The sequence below is a fragment of the Podarcis muralis genome, chromosome 13 (assembly GCF_964188315.1).
Source record: "Podarcis muralis chromosome 13, rPodMur119.hap1.1, whole genome shotgun sequence".
Classification (NCBI taxonomy): Eukaryota; Metazoa; Chordata; class Lepidosauria; order Squamata; family Lacertidae; genus Podarcis; species Podarcis muralis.
The window spans coordinates 11,107,242-11,126,232 of NC_135667.1; the positions used below are offsets into that span (position 1 = coordinate 11,107,242).

Here is an 18,991-nt window from a genome sequence, read left to right on the forward strand (position 1 = left end):
AGGGAGAGGCCTGCTCTTCTTCCCGAATGGTAATGAAGGAGGCAAATAAAGCAGGTCCTCTTTGAACAGAGAAGCAGAAGGGGGAACGTTTTCTTTCCTACTTCTGCCCCCCCCACCCCATGGCTTGTACAGGTTCAATCCTAGACATAGGTTCAGGCCTAGACACAGCCTAAAGGGAATCTCAAAAAGATGTGAAGATGAAGCTCTGGCTTTGGGGAAGGGAGTCACGTGGTTTTCGGGGCAGACAGTCTCTCTGCAACCTTCCAGTCCACACTCAGTGCTTTAGATTGCAAAGCAGGAACCATCAACCTTTTATTTCAGCTCGAGGGCCACATTCCCTTCTGCACAAACCTCCTGAGGGCCACCTGTCCAGGGTAAGGCAGAGCTTAAGTCAGAAGGTGACAGAGCAACAAAGGTAAAATTTACCTTTGTTACAGGAGGCTAGTTTATACATACACTCGTACACTCCTCCCTTATCCTCCATCCAGCATTATTAGAAAACTTGGAGGCATGCCAACCAGGCAAAAATGCTCTGGGGTCTGTGAACCTGGGTTTTGCCTGGGGAGAGCTATGAGGGCCGGATAAAGACCTGCGGGGGGCCACATTCGGCCCCTAGGCCTGAGGCTCCCGACTTCCTCTGCAATCTTATAGTGCTGCCCAGAGGGTGTTCGTGGTTGGACACAGAAAGAACAAGAGAGGCCTGCAACTGAATCATAGAATTGCAGAGCTGGAAGGGACACCAAGGGTCATCTAGTCCAGCCCCCTGCCATGCAGGAATGAGAAAGAGCAGAGCAGGCTGCCTTGAACCCGCCACTGCTCACCCACAGACTGGAGTGCTCCTAGTTCAGGGAGCCAGACAGTCCTTCCCTCTTTCAGGATACTCCATTCCATTCCTGCTCCCTCCCTCCCATGATTTTCTCTCTCTTTTCTCTTCCCTTTAGTCCACACACAGAGGACTGATTTTTATTTTCATATGTATGAAAATATACGATGGGGGTGGTGGTATAGGGGAGGCCATGTTTTGGGGCCAATTGGGGAGAGGAGCTGTACAGTGGTACCTCGTGTTCAGTACTTAATTCATTCCGGAGGTCCATTCTTAACCTGAAACTGTTCTTAACCAGAAGCACCACTTTAGCTAATGGGGCCTCCTACTGCCGCCGCGCTGCCAGAGCACAATTTCTGTTCTCATGCTGAAGCAAAGTATTTAACCTGAGGTACTATTCTGGGTTAGCGGAGTCTGTAACCTGAAGCATATGTAACCCGAGGTACCACTGTATTCAATTGTTGGGGGGCATTTTTCAACCTGAGCGACATTTTCTCAGCCTCTTGGAGCTGCTGGGGCTAAAGGTTTCTGGCATTTGATTTTAGGGCCCAATAGAAGCAGCAGGCCAAGCAAGGACTTTACACTGGCCGTGTTTTGGTTTGACGGCCGCTGGTTGCCGACCAGTACCCCTCCAAACACACACACACCCCCTTTCTCTACAGGCCCATCCCCTTTGCCTCCCTTGCTGTTCTATTTCCTGACAGGCACAAAGCCTGACTTTCTCTACCCACATGGCGGGCCCAAAATACCCAGCAGCTGACATCCTTGCAACTGTCTCCTAAGAGACAGCTGTCCCAAATTCATTCCTGCCTCCTGCCTCCTCGCCACCCCACCTCCCCGTCGCCAGTTCCCCGCCATGCATGTATGTGAGCACATGTTTGTATGTGTTCAGCGGTCCCTCTTCTGCCTGGCCGTGGTTTCGCAGCCGTCAGGTATGGGAACAGGTAAGATGAGGCTAGGAGAACAGACTGGAACTCTGAAGCCTGCAGAGGAAGAGCATTGTGTGTGTTGTATGTGCGTGCTGGGGGATGTTCAAGGGTGTGTCCTTGTGTGGCAGGGTTTGGAACGTGTTTTCTGGAATCGAGATGTAGGCCAAATTTTTTTTTTAAAAAAGGAACAGTCGGCCTGGGAATTAAATCTGCTGGGATACGGGGAGGGGGGATTTTGGAGGGGATGACTGGCACATTCTTTCCAGCCCTGCCCAGTTTTTGATCCAGGAGAATTTATATGCAGCTGATAAGGGCACTCGCTTGGGCTCAGAAGTAAATAGAAGCTGTGGCATTGGATTTGAAATGAAGGGAATCTATACAGGGATATGTGCTCTCTGTAATAGTTCTCTCTCTCTCTCTCTCTCTCTCTCTCTCTCTCTCTCTCTCTCTCTCTCTCTCTGCCTCCCTCCACATTCTTCATTGAAGAATGCCAAAGTATTTAGTGGAGTTGGTGATGCAATCTTACTGCAGTTGCACTAATAGTTTCTTTGGCATAGATTTTGTTACCGCTTCTTGGAGGGGGAGGGTTGAGCTATTCTGCCCTTGTTTGGCATCCTGACTATATAAACACTCATGCATTGAGTGCCCACTCCTGTATAACTTGAGATTTCACCAGTCCCTATATTCTGTCCCCCCCCCCCCCTCGGTATCTTTTGGAAATCATAAGGGCTACAAACTTGACGTGTTTGTGTGTGTGTGTGTGTGTGTGTGTGTGTGAGGGAGGGAGGGAGGGAGGGAGATTCTCATGCAAACACAGAAGTATGGAAGATTCACTCGATTGTAGGATGTTTGGGGTATGTTTTTGTGCTGGAGGCAGGGTCAGGGACTGAAGTGGGTGTCACGCTCCCTTTGGGTCAAGTAGCAACTGCTGTTTTGTGAGTTCCTTTAGAGAAACAGAAAAGGAAGAAAGGGCTACAATTTTTACTTGTCCGACGGCGGCGGGGGTGGTTTTGGTGGAATAGCAGCTTTGAGTGGGCAGGAAAGGTTTGGCCGGAAAATGGCTCTGAGTGGAAAGTCAAATACTCCTTCCCTTCCCACGGTCCCAGTAAGGACCAGAGTCTACTTCACTACCACCACTGTAGCTAGTTTTGGTTGGCATGTCATTATGCCATGCAGGAGTACTCCTTCAGATGCTGTTGGACTACAACTCCCATAATCCCTGACTATCAGCCATGTAGGCTGGAGCTGATGGGAGTTGTATTCAGTTCTATCTGGGCAGGGGCATCATGCTGGCCACTGCTGATGCAACTGCAATGCATAGCCTGGTCATTTTCTTATTTATTTATTGCATTTATATCCCACCTTTTCCCTCTAAGGAGCTCAAGGCATACATAGTTCTCCTCCTCCTCATTTACCGTATTTTTCGCCCTATAGGAGGCACTTTTCCCCCTACAAAAATGAAGGGGAAATGTGTGTGCGTCCTATGGGCCGAATGCAGGCTCTCGCTCTCCAGGCTTCAGGAAGCTATCCGCAAGCCATGGGAGCCTGCGGGAGTTCCCGCCGGGCTCCCAAGGCTTGCAGACAGCAGCCTGCAGCCCGAAACCCGGGGAGCACAGCGGAGCCTGGGGGGGAAATATTTTTTTTTCTTTATTCCCCACCCCCCAAAAAAGACTAGGTGCGCCCTATGGGCCGGTGCACCCTATAGGGCGAAAAATATGGTAATCTCCACAACAACCCTTGTAAATTGGATTAGGCCGAGAGGCAGTGACCGGCCCAGGGTCACCTGGTGAGCTTCATGGCTGAGTGGGGATTTGAACCCTGTTCTGCGAAATCCTAGTCAGACAAGGGCTCTTCGAAGTTGGGCTTTGTTTTTGTGGGTTGTATTCTGCAACACATACCATTGGTGCAATATTAGTGCATCAGTGGTGGATTTATTCTGGACCATCTCCATAAGAACCTGCTGTGTGTCTGCACGTCATTCCACTTTATGAGTTATTCTGCGATTCTTGCCTCGTGCTTTTTGACTTTATTGCCGCCTAGAAGCCTGCGGGCTTCTCGCAGGCATCTGGTTGGCCACCGTGAGAGCAGGATGCTGGACTAGCTAGGCCATTGGCCTGATCCTGCAAGCACATCTTATGTTTGCTGTTGCTCCATAGAGCAACGAAAGGAGGGCCAAAATATAAAAGCAGAGCATTTGCAGTATGAAAAGCTGCAGGGTTTCCGCAAGATGCACTGAAGTCGTATCTCTGCCCTGAAACTTCTGCAGCCACAAAACAGGATGGAAAGCAGGGTGACGTATAAACTCTCCAAGCGCAAAACGTCAAGAACGCGCAATAAAATGGAAGTCTGATCTTTTCCATGCTCCTGTTTTACCTAAAATAGGTGGAGTTGCCATCCTCCTTTGCTGCTTGCATCAGGGTCAGACTAACAGTCTCCCCTCCTCCATTTCCTATGACTTATTTTATCTCCAAGTTCCTTGGGCAGCCTCTGGCCAGGCTGAGCAGCCCTGTTGCGGTCAGCTTCCCCAGCTGGAAGTACGAGAGCCACACCCGGGAGTGCGCTAGCCAGGCTGGAGGGCCTGTTCTGGCAGCTGGCCCTCAAGGGGGGGGGGTAACATTTAGAGCCGGCTGGGCTGCCTCGTGTTTCAGCTCCCCAGAGGGCAGGATGCTCTGCCTGCGTGCAGAGCAGAAACGAACGAGGTTGTGGAGGCCCAGTCCAAGCGATACATGACGACAGGGCTTTGGGCAAGCGCTGCCAAGACCTCGCGTATGACTCTGGAATGCTTCCGGAAGGAAGCCTGATTCAACCGGACGCCCAGAACTTTATCCTGAACTGGCGTTGAGGGGGTGTTGACACAATCCCTCCTTTAAGCTGCTGCTTTGCCTACAGGGCTCTTGCCTCAGCCTCCCTGTAGCTCCGTGACTGAGCACGTGCTTGTCGTGCCAACGACACCCATTTCACCCTGGACTTGAGAAAGGCCCTGGTCCAAAACACTGGAGAGAGTCACTGCCTGTCTGTGTGGGAACAGGGGCAGCCAACGTAATGTCCTCTGGATGTTGAGGACTACCACTCCCATCAGCCCCTGCAAGTGTGATAAGTGGTCAGGGATTATGGGTTTTGTAGTCCAGCAACGAACAGGAGGGCAACATCTTTGCCACATCAAGTGTGCAGACTCCCAGTTGCTTTGCATCCAGTGTGCTCCGATTGGTGGTTTGGAAACGGATGTTAGGTGCAATCCATATCTATCCTATTGTTTCTTATGAAATAGTGTGTTTCCCCTCCAAAACCAGCTTCGATCTGAATTGAGGAAAAGAACTACAGTGGTACCTCAGGTTAAGTACTTAGGTACTATTTCTGGGTTAGCGGAGTCTGTAACCTGAAGAGTATGTAACTTGAAGTGCATGTAACCTGAGGTACCACAGCCAGTATGATTCAGTGTGATAAGGCAACTTCCCATGAATATATACTGCTAGTAGCCTTTGCTACTAGAGAGTCTTCTAGTAGCCTTTGTGGGACTGTAAATTGGGGCTGGTAGACCAGTATGTGCCCCCTCCTTCCCCAAGTGGTCCACGGCCCCTCCAGCTTCTTAAACCTAGCCTTGACCCATGCCTGTATTAAACAGAATGATGTGACTGAGTCACGAGATGGTGTAATGGACTGTGCTGGCTACAATTGCAAGTGAAATGGGATACCATTTGTGAATCCTTCCCTTATGCTAAAACAAACAAGCACTTTCTGCAAATAAAATAATGTGTGTGCATCGGGGACAAAGGCTCCATTCTAGCCTGTTTCTGACTTTGCTAATTCTCCGTTTGCAGAGAGGCTTTTGAAAAAACAACACGAGAGAGCATTAAAAAAGCGATTGCCTCCTTCCGTCTTAAGTGGCACAGTGTATTCTACTGTTGTTTCAGAAGTGTTCCCACTCTCTATATACAACCAACTGACATTGCCTTCTAAAGAGGTGCATTCTACAGAGTTAGTCCATTGGTCCATCCAACTCAATATTGTCTACTCTGACTTGACATCAGCTGTCTGTCGTATCAGGACATTCCCAGACATATCTGGGGAAGCCGGGGATTGAACCTGTGACCTTCTGAGTGCAAAACAGATGCTCAGCCACTGAGCTACCACCCTCCTTAAGTGATAGAGCAGGCTGAGCCACTTTCGATGGTGGGGATCCAGTCTTTTGAATGCTTTATGAGCAAAACACACAAGACTTTGCAGCAAACATAGGATGAGCACGGCAGGGAGTGGTCTGAAAGTGGTCAATGGCTTCAAGTTGCAAGAAAGGAGATTCTGACTAAACATCAGGAGGAACTTTCTGACAGCAAGAGCTGTTCAACAGTAGAATGGGCTTCCTCGGGAGGTGGTGGACTCTCCTTCCTTGGAGGCTTTTAAGCAGAGGTTGGATGGCCATCTGTCCTGGATGCTTTAGCTGAGATTCCTACATTACAGAGGGTTGCCCTAGATCAGTGTTTCCCAACCGGTGTTCCGCGGCACACTAGTGTGCCGCGAGATGTTGCCTGGTGTGCCGCGAGATGTTGCCTGGAGGGAGGCGGGCGAGGGCGTTTGCTTCCCGGAGGACGGAGCGAGGGCGCCCCCTGCTGGGCCGGGGCTCGCTCTCCCCAGAGGGTAAATCTGGATCAAATGGGGCGAGGGGCGGGCAGAATTCTGGGGGCCACTGATGCCCTACAGACCCCCCCAAGTCCTCCGGGGCGCGCGCTCTGCTGGGCTCTTTTCGGTCGTCGTGCTTGTGGGAAGCCGCCCCTTCCCTGGGCGACGCGCCGCCTCGCGACTCCGGAGTCAGTCCCGCGGGCTCTCGGAGGGACTCGCGAGCGACGGCGCGGCGGCTCCGGGGCGCGCTCAGCCGGGCCGCCGCGCGCCCCCGCGCAGCCCCTGCTGCAGCTGCCCGGCGTGGAGCGCGACGCGGAGCCAGCCGGGCTTGGAGGCGCCCAGGTAGGGCCGAGCTGGGCGGGGGCGGGGAGGTCTCGGTCTGCTGCGGGCGCAGGAGGGCGAGCGGGAGAGGGTGAGCCGTCGGGTCTCCTGGAAGGAAGCGAGGCGGCGGCTGAGGGGGATGCAGCCCCGTCCCCAGCAACAGGCGCTCCTCGAAGTGAGGCCACAAGTCGGGGCTCGGACAGGGCCTGGAAGCAGCGGCTCCGGCTCTTGGGAGCGGAGAAGGGGACTTCGAAAGCGGCCTGGAGGAGAAAAGCCCCGATGCAGCGAGAGCGGGGAGCGTGCTGCCTTGTCCAGGCCTCCTCGCTTTGTGCCGTCCGCTGCCGGGAGCAGGACACGGGGGCTCCTCGTTCGCATGCTTTCCCGGGTGATCGGTGAGGGTTAGGGTTAGGGTTAGGGTCCCTCAGTCCCTCGCTTTGCTGCCTCCTCCCCCCCCCCACCCCCAAAGCTTGGAGGTTCCCCGGCAAGGGGGAGGGGAAAAAATTGAAAGTTACACTTTCGTGCGTCCCTCCCGGCGTGACGCTGCGCGCTGACGTCACGGGGCTGTAATGGTGGTGTGCCTCGATATTTTTTTCATCAAACAAGTGTGCCTTTGCCCAAAAAAGGTTGGGAAACACTGCCCTAGATGACGCTTCCAAATGTACAGTTCTATGATTTCATTCGCTTAATGTGAGGAAGCATTTAAAAAAATGCAAGCCGCCCCTGGGCAGCCTGTCAGGTGGCCCTCGGGACGTATGAGGCCCTCAGGATGGAAAATGTTCCCTCACCCCTGCCTTTATTATTATTTTACTGTTGTTAGCCGCTCTGAGCCCGGCTTCGGCTGGGGAGGACGGGATATACCATATTTTTCACTCTATAAGACACACTTTTCCCCCTCCAAAAATTAAGGGGAAATGTGTGTGCGTCTTATGGAGCGAATGCAGGCTTCATGGCTTCAGCAAAAGCAACGCGAAGCCTCTGGAGGCTTCACGTTGCTTTTGCTGAAGCCAGGAGAGCAAGAGTGGTCGGTGCGCACCGATCCCTCTTCCTCTCCTGGCTTCGCTTCGCTGGAGAGGCGCTGCGCAGCTTTCCCTCTCTGCGCAGCGCCCCTTCAGCGAAGCGGGAAGAGAAATGGAAGGGGCTCCGTTTCTCCTGCCGCTTCACTGAAGGGGCTCTGCACAGAGAGGGAGAATTATTATTTTTCTAGTTCTTCCCCTCTAAAACTAGGTGTGTCCTATGGCCAGGTGCGTCCTATAGAGTGAAGAATACGGTACATAAAATTTTATTATTTTTTATTATTTAGGCTTCTGCTTGACTGTGTCTGTCTCTCACTCTCCTCCCCCCCCTCAGGAAATGAAGTCGTGGCGGCAGCGCTGCGGATGACCCACCCGCTGTGAAGATGTCCTCCATGGACCCTCTGCCTCCGGCGACCCCTCCGACCCAGAAACCCACCCGCATCATTAAGCCCCGCCCACCCACCAGGCCACGACCGTACTTGCCCCCCAGGCCGGACTCTGCCAGGCTGAGCCGTGGACCAACCCCACCTTTGCCCCCAGAGGGCTCCTCAACTGAGACTGCCAACGATGGATGCTCCAGGTCGGCTGATCCCCCTTGCAGCCAACAGCAGCAGCTCCACAAGCTGCAGAACTCTGGCGCTGTTCGTAAAATCGTCGTGCGCTTCAGCCACACGGAGAAGGAAGAGGCTGGGAAGCCGGCTCAGCCTGCTGTGAACTGTAGTCAGGTGTCTGTCGCCGAGAATGGGGAAGAGAAGATATTGGAGGGGAAGGAGGGGCAGTTGGGTAAGTGAACTTGGCTATAAGGCTATGTGGCTGTTTGTGGCTTCCTTCCCTATTATCGCATTGGCTTGAATATAAGCCTCACTTTTTTTCCCAAATTCTGACCATGAAAAGATAAAAGTGTGGCTTAAATTTGCTACCTTACAAAAATTGGCTTTTACGATATTGCTGCTGAAACAGACATATGGGTGTGAGTGCCTGTGGAATTTTAAGGGAGCAGCTTATATTCGGGTACAGCGGTACCTCAGGTTACAGACACTTCAGGTTACAGACTCTGCTAACCCAGAAATAGTACCTCAGATTAAGAACTTTGCTTCAGGATGAGAACAGAAATCACGCCCCGGCAGTGCAGTGGCAGCAGGAGGCCCCATTAGCTAAAGTGGTACCTCAGGTTAAGAACAGTTTCAGGTTAAGAACGGACCTCCAGAATGAATTAAGTTCTTGACCCAAGGTACCACTGTATTGTCTTTTTTTCTCCCCCCCCCCCCTTGAATTTTAAAGGTGCGGCTTATATTCAGGCCAATTCGGTATTAAAATATTTATAGATCACACTCATTAGAAAACGCAGCAAGGCAGTATACAACATACAGAAATCAAAGTAAGGTAAATAAAAATGTCTTTGGCTGGAAGGTAACCTCTGGCCCTGCAGGCCTTGGGATGCTTCGAAAGCCACGTGCATCCCGAGCTGGAATCTCTGCCCCAAGTAAAGGTGAATTGTTTTGCTGCTTGTATAAATTGTGCAAGCAAAGCGTGTTTGCATACCAGCCAAGGCTGGTCTGTTAGGCTGAATGGGGCACTGCCTTGCCAACTTCATTCTGCCCTCAACCAGCCCTCTGTCCTTAACAACCAGTGCAGGGAGAGGTGGCCTTAGCTGTTGGATTTATCCTCTTCGGTGTCAGTATTGCCCTTGCAGGGAGGTGTGAAGGGGGCACAACTAAAATAGGCTTCATTCACACAACAGTTTGTTCCATTTCCTTAGCTCGGAGCTTTCCAAACTGTGTGTTGCGACACATTAGTGTGTCGGCTGCAGTGTGTTGTTCGAATTCCCCCGGTGCTCCTCCTGGGACTGGAAAGGGGTTAGTTTAACCTCCAGTTTGCTAGTAAAACCGAATTACTGTGTCGTGAAATGATGCATGTCTAAAACGTGTGTCACCAACGTGAAGAGTTGAGAAAGCTCTGTTAATTTCCACACTCTACTTGAGCTTTCCAAATTCCGCGATCCCTGTTCGTAGGATCCCTGTTCGCTTCCAATTCTGCCCTCCCCCGTTCCTGTCCTGCCTTTATCTTTGAGCCTCAGTGCATGGCAATATCTAAAGCAGCATCCCTTCGCACGGCAGAGGCTCTGTCTTATCTTCAACAAGGCCTCCAGTGTTCCTTCTCTTCTCTTTTTTATTTATTTATGTATTTGGTTTTTCAGATTAAATTTTTACAATCACATATCCAACATACAATATAAAAACAAGATTCCGAAGAATCTACTGGACGCCCTTACTCCTCTTTGTGGGTCCTATTGTTAGCCATTTCCTCCTGCATCTTTTATGATAATCCAAATCTTTTACATCTCCATTGTGTCCAAAATTCACCATTAAACTACAAACGTTATTCCAATCCTACTAACAATTTTAGCTGTTTACAGTGGTTTTTAAGACAAATTATAAATTTCCCCCATTCCTTATTAAAATTTTGGTCTTCCTGATTTCCGATGGTTCCGGTCATTTTAGCCATTTCGGCATAATCCATCAACTTGATCTGCCATTCTTCTCTGGTTTTATCTTCTTTTGCTTCTCTCTTTCCCACAGATCCCAGTGAGGATCCCCAGCAGCCCGTGTCACATGTGGTGGAGCAGAATGGCGTCGAGTCGCCAGCCACCTGCCCCTCAGGCTGCCCCTGCATCTGCCATCAGCAGCGGCCAGGCATGGTCTTGGCCTGGGTTCCGGCACATTCCCAGCAGGCCGACTGTGAGGACGGGCCCGCCTCAGACCTCTCGTCCTCTGCGGATGAGGGAGGGCCCGTCTTCCAACACCTCCTGGTGCTCAATGCCCCAGCTGCCCCCAGCCCCCCAGCCTGCAGTGGGCGGCCCCCCAAATCCCGTCGTTCTCCCCGCAGCAAGAAGCCCCCTGACCCACCTCCCTCGGCCAACGGGCACCCCGAAGGCGGTGTGGTCTTGACGGGGTACCGATCCACCGCCGAGCCTCTTCCGCTGCGCTGCCCACCCTTGATGCCCAAGCCCCCCCGGCGCAGCAAAGCGGGCTCCCTTGCCTCTTTGGACGGCGAGGCCTTGCCCCCCGCCATCCCACCCAAGGCCCCCACGAAACCGCCTCGCAACTCCTTAGTTCCTTTAGCCTACTCTCGCCGGAGTTCCCTGCAGTACCCGCTGGAGATGAACCAAGCTCAAGGCGACACCTGCCTCCTCTCTGCGGTGGAAGGGCTCCTCATGCCTCCCCCTTCAATGCCCCCGCCGCCGCCACCCGTCTCCCAGGCGCAGGCCCCCCTTCCCCTCCCGCAGAAACAGCCCCCTTTGCCCTCTTCCTGCCAGTTGCCCACAACCATGACTCCCCCTCCGCCCTCCCAGCCACCGCCGCCATTGCCTCAAGGCCTGCCTCCTCCTCCAACCCAGCCACCGCCACCCTTGGGTGAAGGACCGTGTCAAGGTAACGGCAGCACCCTGTGAGTGGAAAACATAATTGGGAGAGGGGGGCGGCCTGGGAAGCATAAGAAGGGTGGAGTTAAGAGATTTGTTAGCCTAAGATTTATTCAGTATATTCCATGCCTCCTGAAAAGGTCCCAAGGCAATTGGCCAGCAAGGAAAATAATAAAAGACTGAAATTACCCAAAATACCGTGTTTTCCCATGTATAAGATGATGCTTTTTTGCTAAAAAAATAGGCAAAAATTGGGTGCTGTCTTACACACGGATAGTGAATGCAGAGGGGGGACGTGTGCTTAATGGCAGCAGCAAGCAGGAGATTGGCAGCGGCGATTGGGTGGGTGATTGGTGGCTGTGTCAAGTGGGCGGGTGGGCTGTTGGCGGTGAGCAGGCAAACAATTGGCAGCTGCGGTGAGGTGTGCGATTGGCAGTGGCTGTGACAAGGGGTCAGCAGTGGTGGGCAGGTGAGTGAGCGATTGGTGGAAGTGACCTCCCCACCCAAAAAAGCTAAACAACTTAATTTCTTAATTTTGGGTTAAAAAAAATAGGGGTCGTCTTATACATGTTAGTGTCTTATAGATGGAAAAGTACAGTAGTTACCTAAAATAAAATAAAAAAGAGCGAGAGCAATACCCTGCTCCCCACACATAGCTTTATTTCTGCTCTTTTTCCAATCTCAACTTACTCTGCAAAATTTCTCTCTCACCAGATGGCTGTGAAAACGAATGCCCGACTCCTGGAGACTCTGACGCGGAGACCCCAAATGACGGGTGCGTTGGTGTTCTTCCGCGTGCCCGCAAATTCCTGAATGAAAGATGTCCATGGGTATTTGTGTGCAAGGAGGATGCTGAGCTTGATCGGGGGATGTTGTGATGGGCTTGCCCAGATTTCTGGGTGATTCACAGTGGATATAGGAAGATAGGAAGTGAGGCATAGAATCATAGAATCATAGAATCATAGAGTTGGAAGAGACCACAAGGGCCATCGAGTCCAACCCCCTGCCAAGCAGGAAACACCATCAGAGCACTCCTGACATATGGTTGTCAAGCCTCTGCTTAAAGACCTCCAAAGAAGGAGACTCCACCACACTCCTTGGCAGCAAATTCCACTGTCGAACAGCTCTTACTGTCAGGAAGTTCTTCCTAATGTTTAGGTGGAATCTTCTTTCTTGTAGTTTGGATCCATTGCTCCGTGTCCGCTTCTCTGGAGCAGCAGAAAACAGCCTTTCTCCCTCCTCTATGTGACATCCTTTTATATATTTGAACATGTCTATCATATCACCCCTTAACCTCCTCTTCTCCAGGCTAAACATGCCCAGCTCCCTTAGCCGTTCCTCATAAGGCATCATTTCCAGGCCTTTGACCATTTTGGTTGCCCTCCTCTGGACACGTTCCAGTTTGTCAGTGTCCTTCTTGAACTGTGGTGCCCAGAACTGGACACAGTACTCCAGGTGAGGTCTGACCAGAGCAGAATACAGTGGCACTATTACTTCCCTTGATCTAGATGCTATACTCCTATTGATGAGGCCTATTGATGAGGCATTATATTTGAGTCAGCTTGCCCCACTTTGGACAAACCACTGCCTTCTGGAGTGCAGATTGAACCTCGAGAGAATTGTAACCTAAGCAAAGTGAAGTGTGCACTGTTATATCTGCAGAACTGGTTGGATCACTCCAGGTTTCTAGGGCGTAGCCCAGCTTTCAGGAGGGCAGAGGGTCTGTTTGCATCAATCAGAGTATGGGGTTGGAATACCATCTTCTGCAAATTGTGTCTGTTGAAGCAGGAGGCTAAAGAGTGCCATAAACACACACAGAGAGATTGTCATGCATTCTGCTTGTATGACCACTTAGCTGACCTTGCCTGTCCAGGGAATCTCTGAATGAGCCTAAATTTCTACCAGGTCCATTCTACTATTGGTCCATTTAGGTAGAGGTAAAGGGACCCCTGACCATTAGGTCCAGTCGTGACCGACTCTGGGGTTGCGGCACTCATCTTGCTTTATTGGCCAATGGAGCTGGTGTACAGCTTCTGGGTCATATGGCCAGCATGAACGAGCCGCTTCTGGCGAACCAGAACAGCACACGGAAACGCCTTTTACCTTCCCACCGGAGCAGTACCTATTTATCTACTTGCACTTTGACGTGCTTTCGAACTGGTAGGTTGGCAGGAGCAGGGACCGAGCAACGGGAGCTCACCCCATCGCGGGGATTCGAACCGCCAACCTTCTGATCAGCAAGTCCTAGGCTCTGTGGTTTAACTCACAGCACCACCTGCGTCCCAGCCCATTGGTCCATCTAGCTCAATATAATCTACACTGGCTGGCAGTAGCTCTCCTGGGGTTTCAGACATGGGACGTTCCTAGTCCTAAACGGAGATGTTGGGTATTGAACCAGGGACTTTCTGCATGCAAAGCAGATGCTCAGCCACTGAGCTGCGATGCTTCCCCAAGACAGTCAATTGTTTTGGACTCACCATTTTTTAGCAATCGCAAGAACAAGAAGGTTCCTTCCATCTCGTTGAAACGAAGACTGCTTGGGGGAAACCTGGACTGATATATGTATGTATAAGAACTCTTAGCTCTGGAATTGAAAACTAATTCCTAGGCTGAGAATGTGCTCAGAAGCACTCAGTGGGTTGTTTCCAAGTGTATTCCTTTTGCATCTGGTGATTTATTTATTTTTTTAAGTGGATCTTACAAGCCTGCAGTCTGACTGCTTCATCATCCTCAGTTCAACCAGGAAGGCATCCTCTCTTAAGATAATTTACCAATTAGTTTCTTTCTGCTTCTCCTTCCTTGCAGACACTGCACAGTGCTATCTCCAAAGGGCCCTGACTGGGGACTTTACCTACAGGACGGTAAGTGGGAAATTGGTGCAGGAAAAGGGTTGAGCATGGATCAGGCCAAAGGCCCATTGAATGCAGCATCCTGTTCTCACAGTGGCTAACTAGGGGCCCATTCTGAGAAGTCAGCAAGCAGGACCAGCACTCTCCTCACTTGTGATTCTCAACAACTGGTATTTAGAGACATAAGGTCTCTGAAAGTGGAGGTAGAACATAACTGTCATGGCTATTAGCCACTGATAGACTTCTCCTCCTCCACTCCTCTCTTTAAAAGCTTTGGCCATCACTAAAGGTAAAGGTGCCCCTGACCATTAGGTCCAGTTGTGGCCGACTCTGGGGTTGCGGCGCTCATCTCGCTTTATTGGCCGAGGGAGCTGGCGTACAGCTTCCGGGTCATGTGGCCAGCATGACTAAGCCGCTTCTGGCAAACCAGAGCAGCGCACGGAAACGCCGTTTACCTTCCCGCCGGAGCGGTACCTATTTATCTACTTGCACTTTGATGTGCTTTCGAACTGCTAGGTTGGCAGGAGCAGGGACCGAGCAACGGGAGCTCATCCCGTCGTGGGGATTCGAACCGCCAACCTTCTGATCAGCAAGTCCTAGGCTCTCTGGTTTAACCCACAGCGCCACCCGCGTCCATCACTACACCTTATTTATTTATTTCATAGATTTCTATACTGCCTAATACAGCAACAGTGCTGTGGAACAAATTCCAGAGTTTAAGCAGTGTGAAGAAGTTTTGTCTGTCACAAATCTCCCAATGCTTAGCTTCCATTAGATTGCTTCTGGTTTTCAGGAAATTTTCTGGGGTTTATTTAGTCCTGCCTTGCAGAACAACAACAACAGCAACAAATAATAATAATAATAATAATAATAATAATAATAATAATAATAATTATTTTTATTTATTTATTTATTTATTTATTTATTATTTATACCCCGCCCATCTGGCTGAGTTTCCCCAGCCACTCTGGGCGGCTCCCAATCGAGTGTTAAAAACAATACAGCATTAAATATTAAAAACTTCCCTAAACAGGGCTGTCTTCAGATGTCTTTTTAAAACAGGATAGCTGCTTATTTCCTTGACATCTGATGGAATGATGCCTAGTAACACAAATCAACTACCAATGCACTATTATTTGATGCGATACAGAATACATCTGCGAAAAAACACCAGTCTGGAGGGGCTACGTGTCTCTTTTTGAAATCCGTTTCCCTCTCTTCCCTCCTCAGAGCCCCTGTACCAGACGTATCGCCAGGCTGTCATCTCCAAGGAGATCAAGCGGCAAACGGTCCCCCGCAACAGCAGCTTCAGCAGCTCTGACTATGGGAGCCCTTCCCCTGGCGAAGGGTCCGCGGGGCCTCGGGGCCCCATCCCGCACAGCACGCTTTGGCAGGAGCTGCCCGCTGTGCGAGAGAGCGGCCTTCTGGGAAATATCAGCCCCGAAGAGAGGAAGATGCAGGAGGTGAGTTGGCTGTTGTCTTGGGCAGAGTGATCTCCTGCAGTTCTGCCATTATGAGATCCTGTCATTGGAGATGGGCAGAGACTGAATCTGTGACCTTGTGCGTAGTCGGAGCTGAGCCACAGCCTCAGACTGAATGAAAGTGGCCAAATGAAGAACTTTTTTGAGCCCAGAACACTTTGAGAACCAAAGAATTGTAGCATTGGAAGAGACCCATTAGTGCTGTTTGTTTGGTTTTTTCAATGGGCTCATTTTATAATTGGGATTTATCTGGCAGCTGCTTGTGCACAACTTTCAAAAGGGTGGCTCCTCATTCATGAATTGCGCGTCCTTGTTTTGTGTGTTTTAATAGCTCATTATAAACTTTAGGAAGCTGAAGACGTTCAGATGAGTTTGTTGGGTGCTGATCAGTGTTTGAAAAGCATGAATTGATTTTACCCCGGGGCAAACAAAATCCATACTTTACATATACAAGTTAATCGGGTTCTCAACTAGCCCATCATGGGAGGTGTGGTAGATAGGTTTGCTTTTCCTGGCATGCCACTTTTTATGGTTCTTAGTAATTAATTAGTGAACATTAAATAGAATAGGTAGGATTAGCTGTGTTCTGTCACATCACACACACGGGCCGGGTTTGCACATCATGCTATTCCAAACCAGAGAGCAGATTGCATCCAATCTGCTCCTCCCTGGTCATTCTGAAGCTGCGCCATGCTGAACTAACGAAGAGCTTGGGTTTGTTTGTTGTCCATACCTGGTTCATGGCTTAACCATGAGCTGAATCCAAGGTTTGCTATATGATTTACAGCTTGTGATTTGTCCAGGAGAGCAACACTCCAAGCCAAATAATTGCCTAGCTCAGCATGGCACAGTAGCAAAATAACCAGAGTTGAAGCGGCCACGATCTCCCGTTCTGCAGCCTGCACGTCCGTGCTAAACCATGGTTTGGCGTAGTGCGACAGGCGAAGCAAACCATGGTTGTGATGAGTCCTGCCCATCTCCTCCCACTGATGCCCCTTTCTATGGTTCTTGCCTCTCCGCCATGTCCAGAGCCTTTTTGAGGTGGTGACCTCCGAGGCGTCCTACCTGCGCTCCCTGTTGCTGCTGATCGAGCACTTTATGGAATCGCGGGACCTGACAGCCACCATCCTTCTGCGTGAGCACCGTACCCTCTTTTCCAACATCCGCAAAGTCAAGGAGGTCAGCGAAAGGTCAGCTCCGCCTCTTCCTCTTCCCTTCTTCTGTCCCCTTTCCCTATATCGCCATGGGGCTATCCGGGAAATTAAAGGAAACTGATCTATGATTATGCAGGAAAATAGGAGCCTGCCTTTTATTGAGTTTGGGGACATTTGCAACCCTGAATTTGAACATGGGACCTTCTGTATGAAAAGCATGTGCTCTGCCACTGACCTCCAGCCCCTTCCCCACTTCTCGTGAATGTCTCACACACACACACACACACACACACACACACACACTGTATTTTTCGCTCTATAAGACACACTTTTCCCTCCTAAAAAGTAAAGGGAAATGTGTGTGCGTCTTATGGAGCGAATGCAGGCTGCGCAGCTATCCCAGAAGCCAGAACAGCGCTCCCTCTCGCTGTGCAGCGCTCCCTCTTACTGTTCTAGCTTCTGGCTTAGCCACGCGAAGCCTCTTCAGGGCACGGGGAGCCTTAATCCCCGTAGCCTGAGGAGGCTTCACGCGGCTATCCCAAAAGCCAGAACAGCGAGAGGGAGCGCTGCGCAGCGCTCCCTCTTGCTGTTCTAGCTTCTGGCTTAGCCTCTCAGTCCCTTCACCCACCTCCTGGGAAAGCCTGCAAGAGCCGCGCTCCCTTTCACGAGCCGCATGGAGCATGTGTGCGGCTCTTGGGGGCTTTTCCCCTCAGAGAAAAGCCCCCAAGAGTCGCACACACGCCCCACGCGGCTCATGAAAGGGAGTGCTGAGCAGAGCCAGGGATGCATACAGGTTCTGCTCAGCGCTCCCTTTAAAGAATATTTTTTTTCTTGCATTCCCCCTCTAAAAACTAGGTGCGTCTTATGGTCAGGTGCGTCTTATAGAGTGAAAAGTATGGTATATATGGCTATTCATGATGGCAGTCCTTCTCCTTTGGCAGATTTCTTCATGATCTTGAAGGACGCCTGGCCGAGAGCCTGCAGATCTCGGATGTCTGTGACATAGTGGAGACACACGCACAGCAGAACTTCTCGGTCTACATTGACTACGTGCGCAACCAGCTGTACCAAGAGAAGACCTACAGCAGCCTCATGTGAGTGGCAGAAAGAGAGAAGGAAGCAAAAGGAGTTCTGTTGGGAGACTCTTGATAGTTTCAAAGGCCTCTCGATGGGAATAGGGAACCGCTAGCCAAAGAATCTTTCTTTCTTTCTTTTCCGGTTGGTCTAGCAATTTCGGATTGTGTCTTTGTTTTTTATCTAGAGCATTTAAAAACTGTGCTGTTTGGGCTGAAAGGTATTCCAGAGTGGCTTCAGAAAAAGAAAAACAGCATTAAGATGGTCCATGCCCTCTCAGGCTTAGAATCTAGAAGAGACGACATGAAAGGGAAAAGGGGAGAAGAGGGAGGAGGACGAAAACAAGCTCAGGCACCAGTTCTTAAAGTTACCCTTCCAATATTCACCAGCTGAGACGGAGACAGTTCAGGTAGCCCTGTGGAATGGCTGCCTGCTATGTGACGGTTGAGGCAAGGTCAGACGTGGAGGCACTGAAACAGCCCTTCTTCTTCTTTTGCTCTGCAGCCTGATGGAATAGCTGCTTGCTTGTGTGTTCATAAGAAGCTGCATTATATGGAGCCAGACCTTCGGTCCATTGAGCTCAGTATTGGCTACCAATTTTTTATGTTTTGAATGGTTCTTATTTTTATTGGGATGCTGCCTTGAGTCCTGTGTCAGGCAGAAAGGCAGGGAATAAAATTATTCTTATTATTATTATTATTATTATTACACTGACAGGCAGGGGCTCTCCAGTTCAACAACATTTGGAGGGCTAGCCCTGGTTTAGGGCTTTAAAGGTAACCACCTGCGCTTTAAATTAGCTCTGGAAATGAATCAGCATAGCCGGTACAGAATAGCCTTCATATGCGCCCATTGCTTGCCCCTCTCAAGTAATGAGGCAGCTGTGTTCTCTAGCAGGGGAAGCTTCTGAACCACCTTGAAAGACAGCCCCACGTAGAATGTGCTGCTGTAGTCTAGTCTGGGTGTAACCTGGGCATGTATAACTATGGCAAGTTCCATCCTCCCCTCTCTAGGTGGCGCTGCAGCAGGAAGGCATAGCCCTCTTTCCTGATCCAATCCTGTCTCCTCTCTTCCTTGCCAGGGAGAAGAACCCCCAGTTTGCCATTGTCGTCACCCGGCTCCAGGAGCTCCCCCAATGCCAGCGGCTCCCCTTCATGTCCTTCCTGCTGCTACCTTTCCAGAGGATCACCCGGATCAAGATGCTTATAGAGGTGGGAGCTGTGGAGACATTCATAGAACCATAGAATCGTAGAGCTGGAAGCATCTGCCAACCATTATCTATCTTTCCCTTCAACATGTACCTGCAGAGGGA

At 50.6% G+C, this 18,991-nt stretch overlaps 1 protein-coding gene across 4 annotated transcripts in view; it reads left to right on the forward strand.

Annotated features, from left to right (window-relative positions):
• ARHGEF15 (Rho guanine nucleotide exchange factor 15) overlaps positions 1-18,991 on the forward strand; it is a 56,642-nt gene that overhangs the window by 27,099 nt on the left and 10,552 nt on the right. For all 4 annotated transcript variants that reach the window (XM_077916937.1, XM_028702519.2, XM_028702517.2 and 1 more), the window contains exons 2-9: positions 8,035-8,483; positions 10,280-11,131; positions 11,836-11,896; positions 13,927-13,982; positions 15,201-15,433; positions 16,481-16,641; positions 17,547-17,699; positions 18,761-18,890. In XM_077916937.1, coding sequence (XP_077773063.1) covers positions 8,084-8,483; positions 10,280-11,131; positions 11,836-11,896; positions 13,927-13,982; positions 15,201-15,433; positions 16,481-16,641; positions 17,547-17,699; positions 18,761-18,890 — 2,046 coding nt within the window. In that variant the 5' untranslated portion in view covers positions 8,035-8,083. The remainder of the gene's footprint in view (positions 1-8,034; positions 8,484-10,279; positions 11,132-11,835; positions 11,897-13,926; positions 13,983-15,200; positions 15,434-16,480; positions 16,642-17,546; positions 17,700-18,760; positions 18,891-18,991) is intronic.